This window comes from Schistocerca gregaria, chromosome X, assembly GCF_023897955.1.
Source record: "Schistocerca gregaria isolate iqSchGreg1 chromosome X, iqSchGreg1.2, whole genome shotgun sequence".
NCBI lineage: Eukaryota > Metazoa > Arthropoda > Insecta > Orthoptera > Acrididae > Schistocerca > Schistocerca gregaria.
This window is the reverse complement of record NC_064931.1, coordinates 727509755-727521769: the sequence shown is the minus strand read 5'-3', so window position 1 is coordinate 727521769 and position 12015 is coordinate 727509755. Positions and strand designations below refer to the sequence as shown.

Genomic DNA, 12015 nt, shown 5'->3' with positions numbered 1-12015 from the left:
CAGAAACAGGCTGCATCTGTTAAAAAAGATTGACCAGATTCCAACAAAGACCACAAATGGAGCTAGAGTATGTCGTAGTGGTAATAGTAGCTTTATTCATCCGTAGATCTCTTTTTACAAGGATATAGGATATGCCAAAAATTTACAAGTTTAGACCAATGTAAAATAGGCTAATTCGTATACACATACGTATATTTACAGGCTTCTAGTTAGAGACAATAATTAGATTTGCTCCTGGTATATAATACTTTTCTTACAAAAAAACTTATTAAATGATGTACTGCCACACTGTTCACTCATATCTCACTATCAGTCACTGCACACACTATACGCACATTGTTTCATAACATTTCACTCACTACACACACACACACACACACACACACACACACACACACACACACACACACACAGTGGTGATCTGTGAGCTATTTTCTGTACTGCAACTTCCCATTTGCTATCCTGAAAAACTGAGTCAGCAGCCTTCCATAATGAGTGAGACTTTGAGCTCAGAAAGGGGATGAGGTGTTAGTATTGTGCTATGCATAGCTTAGGGGTAAGTATTTGTAGAAAGGAAAAAAGGAGGAAAAAAAACATAAAGTGAAGGTGTTATGTGGAATGTTGGATGTTTTATAATCATTATTATTATTTATTTGTATAACAGTTTTTTGTCAAACTCCTAGTCTGTTTTATCTACGTAATCATTCAATGTATAAAATGAATTGCATAACAAGTACTTTCTACCTGCCTTTTTAAATAATTGTATTTTTGTAATTTCTTTAATCTCTTTTGGTAATTTATTGTACAGTTTTATTCCCTGGTAGAAAATGCTATTTGAGTTTTATGTTTATTTTTCTTAGTAAATGTAAGCTGAGTCTATCTCTTGTTGCATGGCCATGAACAGAGCTGTTTGTGCATTAATTACCAATGTTATTTTTGATGTGTACAACTGACTGGTAAATGTATTCATATGGAGCAGTTAAAATCCCCAGTATTTTGAACAGATCTTTACAATGCGCTCGACTAATATTTTTGGTTACTAATCTTATGGCTCTTTTCTGGAGTTTGAAAATTGTGTTGATGTTTTGTGCGTTTGTTCCCCAAAAAAGAATGTCATAGCTAAGAATTGAGTGTACATATGAATAGTATGTAACTAAAAGACACTGCATGTTACACACTGATGATAGGATTCTAAGGGCATAACATGCTGATGACATTCTGTTTGCAAGTACCTTTCTGTGTTCACACCACATCAGCTGAGAATCAATATTCATGCCTAGAAATTTTGCATTTGCTACACAGTCTCTAGAGGTGCTATCTACATTTAGTTTGACATTGTCATTTTTCCTCTTCAGAATGAAATTCATGGCATTAGTTTTCTTTGTGTTCAATGTCACTTAATTGCTTATTGACCAATCATAATCTTCATTGAGAGTTTCATTTGCTTTCTCGGCAAGGAGATCTCTTGTTTTCTCAGTGACTTTAATAATGCTGTCATCAGCGAAGATAATTTTTTCACCATGAGTAACACTACTGGGGAAGTCATTGATGTATATCATGAATAGTATTGGTCCTAATATTCTACCTTCGGGAACCCCTATATTAACGTATTTTGGTTCTGATAGGTGTTTTACTAAATGTTTAGATCTATTTGAAGTATGTGTTATCTCTACTCTTTGTACCCTATCTGCTAGGCATGATCGAAACCAGTCATTAGCTACCCCCCTTATTCCTAATGCTTCTAATTGAATTAATAGAATCTTGTGGTCGACTGCATCAAACGCCTCAGAAAGATCCAAAAATATGCCTGTGTCACATTCATCTTTATCAAGAGCATCAAGTACAAGTTTTGTGAATTCTACTATGGCTGAATCTGTATTTTTGCCACTTTGGAAACCAAACTGTGATTCGCTTAAAAGATTATATCTATTCAGGTATTCATAAATCTGCCATATAGCCATGGGTATGGAGAAACAATCAAGTAACTGTAGTTATCTCGCACCAAACGTACACTCCTGGAAATGGAAAAAAGAACACATTGACACCGGTGTGTCAGACCCACCATACTTGCTCCGGACACTGCGAGAGGGCTGTACAAGCAATGATCACACGCACGGCGCAGCGGACACACCAGGAACCGCGGTGTTGGCCGTCGAATGGCGCTAGTTGCGCAGCATTTGTGCACCGCCGCCGTCAGTGTCAGCCAGTTTGCCGTGGCATACGGATCTCCATCGCAGTCTTTAACACTGGTAACATGTCGCGACAGCGTGGACGTGAACCGTATGTGCAGTTGACGGACTTTGAGCGAGGGCGTATAGTGGGCATGCGGGAGGCCGGGTGGACGTACCGCCGAATTGCTCAACACGTGGGGCGTGAGGTGTCCACAGTACATCGATGTTGTCGCCAGTGGTCGGCGGAAGGTGCAGGTGCCCGTCGACCTGGGACCGGACCGCAGCGACACACGGATGCACGCCAAGACCGTAGGATCCTACGCAGTGCCGTAGGGGACCGCACCGCCACTTCCCAGCAAACTAGGGACACTGTTGCTCCTGGGGTATCGGCGAGGACCATTCGCAACCGTCTCCATGAAACTGGGCTATGGTCCCGCACACCGTTAGGCCGTCTTCCGCTCACGCCCCAACATCGTGCAGCCCGCCTCCAGTGGTGTCGCGACAGGCGTGAATGGAGGGACGAATGGAGACGTGTCGTCTTCAGCGATGAGAGTCGCTTCTGCCTTGGTGCCAATGATGGTCGTATGCGTGTTTGGCGCCGTGCAGGTGAGCGCCACAATCAGGACTGCATACGACCGAGGCACACAGGGCCAACACGCGGCATCGTGGTGTGGGGAGCGATCTCCTACACTGGCCGTACACCTCTGGTGATCGTCGAGGGGACGCTGAATAGTGCACGGTACATCCAAACCGTCATCGAACCCATCGTTCTACCATTCCTAGACCGGCAAGGGAACTTGCTGTTCCAACAGGACAATGCACGTCCGCATGTATCCCGTGCCACCCAACGTGCTCTAGAAGGTGTAAGTCAACTACCCTGGCCAGCAAGATCTCCGGATCTGTCCCCCATTGAGCATGTTTGGGACTGGATGAAGCGTCGTCTCACGCGGTCTGCACGTCCAGCACGAACGCTGGTCCAACTGAGGTGCCAGGTGGAAATGGCATGGCAAGCCGTTCCACAGGACTACATCCAGCATCTCTACGATCGTCTCCATGGGAGAATAGCAGCCTGCATTGCTGCGAAAGGTGGATATACACTGTACTAGTGCCGACATTGTGCATGCTCTGTTGCCTGTGTCTATGTGCCTGTGGTTCTGTCAGTGTGATCATGTGATGTATCTGACCCCAGGAATGTGTCAATAAAGTTTCCCCTTCCTGGGACAATGAATTCACGGTGTTCTTATTTCAATTTCCAGGAGTGTATATCAGTTGAAGCAGTTTTCAGAGAGTCATGTAGGCTGCTCGAATTATGGAATGTCAGAACTGTTACAGCACCTACCTCTACCACAATAAGGCGCAGTCCTGTCATAAAATTCGTGTATGTTTAGGTGTAAAATTGTGTACCCTTTGGAATACATCTGAAAGCTGTGTCGTCTTGTAGACTGCTCTGGCTCTGTTGAGGATGCACTGTCATAGTGGGCCATAGACTAGCATCTGACTGTATCCCTAACTGTATCATGGGGCGCCAGCTGCTCTGGAATTGTAGGCAGAAGTGGCATCTCTATAATAGTACATCACGCTCTCTGTGCCATTCAGGTTCCAGGTTTTTGTCAGCAGTTTGTGCTATGTAGTGTCATACAGGGGTCCAGTCTCTCGTGGTGGTGGTGGTGACGGTGGCAGTGGTGGTGGCGGCATCGGCCCAGCACTGCCTGGTACACTGTTCAACAGATGGCAGCACAGTGGAAATTGTGGCCAACGTTGAGTTCGCATGAAAACTATTTAAACGGCGATGTGGGAGGGAAAACCCAGGAATTCTGTAAGTTATCTGCTTTTTATAGATAACCTTGCAGCCTGAGTGATTAATAGCTTGGGGAAAACATGTTAGGTAGGGCAGAAGACAGGTTAATTCCCCCTGCCCTACCAAGACTGGCACCTTTTGTCTAACGGACACTGTTGGACCTGCTGGGGGGGGGGGGGGGGGGGCGTTCTTTGCATAAGGCGAGTGATGCTGGGGGAGAAACCCCAGTGGTCATCATGAGTTCTACATTTAACTCAAGTGACTTACTTACACCAACATGACAATAGCCAATCTTGGATATCCCACCATTTGATACTTAGGAGAACAGCCCTACTTCCATAGTAACGGGCTTTATGACATATGTGTTGACAATTTTGAATTTTACACCGAACTTAAAGACTTTGGGTGACAACTGTTTAAATGCTGACATCAGAGGGGAAAATCTAGAAATTCTGTAAGTGATACGATTTCTGTAAATAGTCTAAGTGAGAAATAGCTCGGGGAAAACATGTTAACTAGGACAACAGACAGGTTATTTCCCTTTGTCATAGCATCTTGAATTCTGCTCTCATAAAGGTGTTACCAGTATCCCAGATCAGCCATCTTGGATTTTACACTTTGCACAAGTGACTTACTTCCACAGTTATGCCAGCCAGTAGCCGTATTAAATTTTATATTTAGCACAGTTGACCTACTACCATCAACATGAGAATACTCGATCTTGGATTTTTAAAATTTTTTCACCAATTTATTCTTAGTACAACAGCCCCACTTCCTCAGTGACGGAACAGGAATAGGTTGATAACCCTCTAGTACAATTAAGCAATTTTGACATTAGCACCAAACTTTGAATTTCCCACGAATTTTTGAATTTCTGCCCATTTTATACAGAGAGCAATTGGCCTATGACATAGGGGGTGAGGAAAATCTGACAACTGTGTGATGTCATGTTGGAGGGGTGGTGGAATCTGAGGATTAATCGATTACGTCATCAGTGAAATCATGGGGGAAGGGGGCTGGCATCAATTATTGTTCCAGAACTGGTACTATCTGCCTAAGTCTAGGTGTTCTACAAAATGCCTCTAGTTATGGTTTGTGCATGCCATATTCCAGTATCACTGACGTCGATCTGTTGTAGAATCTGAAAACGTATTCTGTGCTCAAACAGAATGAGGTATCTTGAACAGAATAACCTTTTCCATGCCATTCAGCCTCGATTCCAATAACGATGGTCATGAAGAACCCATCTCGTGCTATTCTTAAATGACAATTTGAAATCCAGACATTGAAGAAGACCGGCAGATACAGTATTTCTTGACTTCCGAAAAGTGTTTGATTCAGTACCATACCAATGCTAATCAACAAAAATACCATTTTATGCAATATCAAACGAAATTTGAGAATTTATTCTTCTCAAACTCCATTTGAGGGTGGAATGGGAAGAAATCCTAATGAGAGATAACCTCTCTCACGCTCGTTACAGTAGTTTCACAGTATGGCTGTGAATGTAAATGCAGACGTCCACTCGGCGGGAAAGTTGTGTGAACATCTGCTGGGATACAGGGACAGACAAATTCCACATATTGCAAAACAAAGCTATAAATGCTACAGTCAACATTCATATAACGCTACTGATACGCTTAAAGTAAACATTATAAATACAATTGAACTGAATTTGTTTCCCGTCTTCGTTAATGAAAGATTGAGAAATTTTTTACTCTTGTATGTCGATGAATTACCTGAGCTGTTCTTGATGATGTAACTACCAAACTGGCCGTCTGGTGACAATGTCAGATTGTATGTAAAATTTATGTTGCGTGCTAGCTCCCTTAAGAGATCCATGCAGAATCCCTTACAGCAGAAGACTAAAATAAAACGAATGTTTCATATTAGAGAATTGATCAAAATGCTTAAGACAAATTTTACATGCTACTGTAATCAATATTTACGATAAATTTGTCATTGTACTGAAATACACTGATGAGCGAAAACATTACAACCACCTGCTTGATAACGTGTTGATCCATCTTTGGAATGCGATACAGTAATGATTCTGTGTAGCATAGGTTGCTGGTGGTTTGTGGGCGAGTGCAACGGCCTTGCCGCAGTGGATACACCGCTTCCCGGGAGATAACCGAAGTTAAGCGCTGTCAGGCGTGGTCGGCACTTGGAAGGATGACCATCCAGGGCGCCATGCGCTGTTGTCATTTTTCGGAGTGCATTGAGTCTCGTCATGCCAATTGAGGAGCTACTCGATCGAATAGTAGCGGCTTCGGTCAAGAGAATACCATCATAACGGCCGGGAGAGCGGTGTGCTGACCCCACGCCCCTCCTATCCCCATCCTCCGCTAAGGATGACAGAGCGGTCGAATGGTTCCGGTAGGCCACTTGTGGCCTGAAGACGGAGTGCTAATACAAAAAAAAAAAAAAAAAATAATTTGTAGGCGAGGAGCTGACGCCCGATAGTGTCCCAGATGTTTTAGATCGGTTTCAAATCAGACGCATTTGGCGGTCAAGATATCAACGGGACTCCACTGTCAAGTTTCTCAAAACACTGTAGCACGATTCTGGCCTTGAGACATGGATAGTTATCCTACTGGAAGATGCCATCACAGACAGGGAAGACATGGAGAGATGCAGGTGATCTGCGATAATCAAGCAGTCTACAGCTGTCATGGTACATTCAGTTACTACCACATGTACCATGAAAGTCCAGGTGAATTAACTCTGTACCGTAATACTGCCCCTACCGTCCTGCGCCTGTGGATGATGGCTTGTCCAGACAATCTTCAACTTCCTCTAGCAAGAAACGTGAGTCATTAGGCCAGTTGATACGCTTCCTTTGATTCGCTGTTCTATCTCTATGATTACAGTCCCGATGCAACTGTATTTGATAATGACGTGTTGTCTACTGGAGAACTCCATGTTCTACAATGTGTACTGAATGGTGTGCTCCTGCACCAGCATTGTACTCTGTCGTTAGATCTGCCATAGATATATGTGTCCCGCTTGAGAGAGTGGGTAACCTTCCAACCTCCACGTTGTATGATTAAGAGTGGACGTCCAGCACCTTGCGTCTACTCGTGGTTTCATTGTTCTTCAACCACTTTTCGTAGATGCTCACGACGACAGTAGCATTTGAACACCTGACCAGTATTATCGTTTCTGAAATGTTCATTCCCAGGCACCGGGCTATAACAATCTGACCTTTATCAGAGTCACCTGGGTCTGGATTTCTCTATTTGCGTCCTATATCATTCCAAGAATCATTTCTGCTTGACATCTCCCCTGCTTACAAACGTTTCTTACCGCGTTACGTACCCGAAAAGCCAGCAAGAGGCATTTAATCGCATGGTCGGCGGTGGCGATAATGTTTCAATTAATCAGCGTATTTACGTACATTGAAAGAATGTGTAAGTGATCTCACACATTTACGTTAATAGATGTATAGGGTAGAAACTGTTGGTACAGCTGGTTGGATAGTACAGCCCACTGAGAATTTCTAGCATCTCACAGGAGGCGGTAGAACGTCACAATGCTGTGCACGAAGTGCCAATTATGAGGGTGGATTAGATCTGTTCGTACGAAAGATAGACAGTATTCAGTGTTGTGGAGCAGGCTGTACGTGTTTGCTTTAGTTCCTACAACTCGTTATCTCAGTTTACATGTTTGAGTGAGTCTATGGAGTCAGGTAACACGAAAAGCTAAGATAGTTAAGTGTAAACTAGATTGTCAAAATTCTAAGCAAATGTCTCAGTTTGTCTTGAGACTACTCAAAGTTTTTCTTTACAGTCTCGGTTGGGTAGTATGGCTCACGATTGATTCAGGTAGAATCTACAGGGGTTAGACAAAAATATGGAAACACTGAATAACATAACTCATAACCGTGTCTAATACAGTGCAGGAACTCTATTGGCATTCAAAACAGCTTCCAGTCGTCTCGCAACCGTTACAGAACCTGTATGATCTCTTATCGCAAAATAGTAGCAAGTTCAGATAACGATGGTTGAAGTGGATTGCGAATACGCACCCTTCTCTTCAAAGCAGACAACGAAGGTGCAGTAATACTGAGATCTGGTGTCTGTGGTGGTCTGGAGAGATCGTGCTCATAAAACTGGCCCTGGACGATAAGAGCTGTGTGAACAAAGGACCTGTCTTCTTGGAACACAGCAGCATCACTTAGATTAGATTAGATTAGTACTTGTTCCATAGATCATGAATAAGATACTTCGTAATGATGTGGAACGTGACAAGTTTATAAAAGGTGTCTATACAAGACATTACATTACACAAAATATTACATGACACTTAATATTTTTAACTTTTTTTCTTTTTTTGGGGGGGGGGGGGGGTTGAGGAAATTACCCACTTACTATATCAAAAAAATCATATAATGAGTAGAAGGAGTTGCCATTAACAAATTCTTTTAATTTCCTTCTAAACGCTGTATGGCTATCTGTTAGACTTTTGATGTTATTAGTTAAGTGACCAAAGACTTTCGTGGCAGCAGAATTTACCCCCTTCTGAGCCAAAGTTAGATTTAACCTTGAGTAGTGAAGATCATCCTTTCTCCTAGTGTTGTAGCCAAGTACATTGCTATTACTTTTGAATTCGTTCGGATTGTTAATAACCAATTTCATAAGTAAATATATATATTGTGAGGCTACAGTGAAGATCTCTAGCTCTTTAAATAAGTGTCTGCAGGATGATCTTGGATGAGCTCCAGCAGTTATTCTGATTACACGCTTTTGTGCAATGAACACTCTTTTACTCAATGATGAGTTACCGCAGAATAAGATGCCATACGAAAGCAGAGAATGAAAATAGGCATGGTAAGCTAATTTACTCAGATGTATATCGCCAAAATTTGCAATGATCCTAATAGCATAAGTAGCTGGACTCAAACGTTTCAGTAGATCCTCAGTGTGTTTTTTCCAGTTCAACCCCTCATCAATGCATACACCTAGAAATTTTGAATATTCTACCTTAGCTACAGATTTCTGATCGAAGTCTATATTTATTAATGGTGCCATTCCATTTACTATATGGAACTGTATATACTGTGTTTTGTCAAAGTTTAATGAGAGCCCATTTGCAGAGAACCACTTAATGATTTTCTGAAAAACATCGTTTACAATTTCACCAGTTAATTCTTGTCTGTCGGGTGTGATGGCTATACTTGTATCATCGGTAAAAAGTACCAGCTTTGCATCTTCGTGAATATAGAATGGCAAGTCATTAATATATATTAAGAACAGCAGAGGACCCAAGACCAAACCTTGCGGCACCCCATTCTTGATTGTTCCCCAGTTTGAGAAATCACCAGTTTTTTTGCATATTATGTGGACTGCTTATTTCAACTTTCTGCACTCTTCCAGTTAGGTATGATTTAAACCATTTGAGCACTGTCCCATTCATACCACAGTACTTGGGGAACAGACATTGTACCATGGGAGGTACCTAATGAGACTAAATTGTTACATTTTTGGGATAAGGCGATCTTGCAGAGTATCCATAGGGCATATCTAATGCGCGATATGGCTACCAAAATCATCACTGAACCCCTGTCACGTTTCACGGTGAACTATGCCAGAAGTTGGAAACAATGTGAAACAAGACCCAACTTCAATTGCTCCATAGTCCAGGTTATATTGCTTCGACAACACGGTTTCCTGTTATCGGCATTTGCATCACTGATTGATGGTTTTTGAATTCCAGTACGCCCTTCAGTTCCCCACTTATGGAGCTCCCTTCATGTTGTTTTGGAACCGAAAGGGTTCGCGAGAGCGACATTCAGTTTTGCAGTGACTCTTTCAGCTATCGTCCCATTGTTTTTTGTCACAAGACTCTTCAATGACCGCCTGTCACTATCACTCAACGCATACTTTCGTCCACGTTGTGACTTAGTGGATGATGTTTTTCCGCTTTCCCCGTATGTGCGATAAATCTTCGACATGATGCCTTTGAGCACCAACAATTTGCACTCACAACTATCCAGGACACTGTTCTTGAAGCGCCTGCGCTAGCAGAATAGAAATGCGTAAAACACAAGTCCGAAAACAATTTATTGGACGCACCAAAACGAAACAATAATACAATCTCCAAAAGAACGAACGACTCGACCCCAATTGCGCATCGACACAAATACAAAATAACCAATAATAATAGGAAAGACCCGACTATTCATGTGGAGTAAGCACAATGAGCAATCGTACAATGTGAAGAGGTTCGTCGACTATACGAAGTCGATCTACGAGAGATCGGGCTGCTAGAAGAGGCGTCTGGCCGTGGTTGCCGGAACGGCAGCTCTGTATCCTTCCAACCGGTGTGTCGAACTGCCTTTTGCCGGCAGTGCGCCGCCTTATAAAGCCCGATGGCGGATGTAACTGCCGGATCTATTTGGGATTACGTGCCTGGCGTATCAAAGTAGTTCTTGGGGTTGCTGCGACCTCTGGTGAAGCTGTTTTGCAGGCTCCACGATCGGGTAGCGGTCCGTGGCGGCCGTTCGTGTTGTGTTGTGTTGTGAACACCGGTAAGTATTTGTTTTGACAACACAAACGACATATGTTTCCCTGAATATACGCCCTGTGATGGAGGCATCCCGTGTTGGTTGGACGTGAAGCGGGATGCCGACGCAGTAGGCGCTACGATGTATGAAGTGGGCGGCCACAGCAGTTCTGACCACGACTGCCACTTGCAACATATTGAGGCAGTTGCACAGATATCGTTCATGTTCAAATACGGTAGCGCAATCTGCTATTTCGGCTAACGTCTGCGTTCATGTTCAAGCAAGTGTTTCTCGCTGTGTTTCCATATTTTTCTCCAACCCCTGTATATTAATATAGCTTTTATCAGGGTCGATTTTAGAAAAAATCAGCAGGAGGAACCGATGAGGAATGGACTGAAGAGTGGATGAAATTAGAAATTCCATGTGTGTTAGAGCACAAAATATTTGTTGAAGTTTCAATAGAAAGGTAGAGTGTACCAAGAAATAACCTTGCCAGAGCCTTGCATAAAGATACAGATTATTACAAAGTTTCAGCACGGGAAAAAAAAACTACATAATATTTATGAAAAGGCATCAGGAATTAAACTATAGGGAGCCGCGTTCTACAAGTTTAATAAGCTCTGTAGGTTTTAAGAAGACTGTGGTTGATGGATTAGTGATTCAGTTATCGAAACTTCAGGTGATTTCATTTCATCATTCCAGATTTTTGATTTATTGTAATAGGAATTATAGTAAATTTAAGAACCAACAATGGATGCAAAATTTATCAAAAACACTGAACAATGTAGCGAAAGCTACAGCAAAATTAAATTGTATTGTATATGGAAAGAAAATGTTTTTCATTCAATGTATTAGAGCTTTTGCTGTGGGCCACTACAGAAATCAGAACAAAATAAGCAAGTAAATAGGGGTAATTTAGAAGCATTGACAACTGTTCTTTTCTTGATGAATCCCATATTTACTGTATTTATCGTAAAGTTATTGTATTAACAATTTGCATTGTCACAATGTAGTTCATTCTTACAATTATTTAAATTTTTGGGCATTAATCTCCTTGAGGTGGCCTTGTTACACGCCTTTTACCCAAAACAAGCAAACAGCAAGACTGCTAGCGAAACTGTAAGTTTTTGATTAGCTGACGCATGTTCAGTCTTACCTTCCTCTGTAGAGTTGAAATGCGGACAAGGTATTTCTTCCGGTGTACACGTGTCTCCTTCGTGCACAAGCTCTCGCACGTACACAAAAGGCTTCTCCTCTATGGTAAGCACTTTTAGGTTAGTAGGGATCATGAAGCCTTCTGGTTTTGCATGGGTCGCTCCTGGCCACAGTATGTTGCTATCGTTCACTTTCAGCTTCATTCGATTCTGCTCCTGCAGTATAAATAGAAATCTTTCTTTTTGTTACCCGACGATAACGTGAACTGCACAGACAACAGTAATTATTATCTCATATCAATATCGTCTTTCAAATGGCGCTAAAAGGGTTTAAAATAGGTATATTTTACTGTGAGTTTGACTCTAATCATAGAGGATGATTCA

The 12015-nt window shown here is 42.3% G+C and overlaps 1 protein-coding gene across 1 annotated transcript in view; it reads right to left on the bottom strand.

Moving 5' to 3' along the window:
* The window catches only part of LOC126298972 (glutamate [NMDA] receptor subunit 1), a 516838-nt gene that overhangs the window by 89701 nt on the left and 415122 nt on the right, over positions 1 to 12015 (bottom strand). Inside the window, exons 10-11 of the mRNA XM_049990592.1 lie at positions 11634 to 11847; positions 5709 to 5834 (exon numbers count right to left, since the gene is read on the bottom strand). Coding sequence (XP_049846549.1) covers positions 5709 to 5834; positions 11634 to 11847 — 340 coding nt within the window. The remainder of the gene's footprint in view (positions 1 to 5708; positions 5835 to 11633; positions 11848 to 12015) is intronic.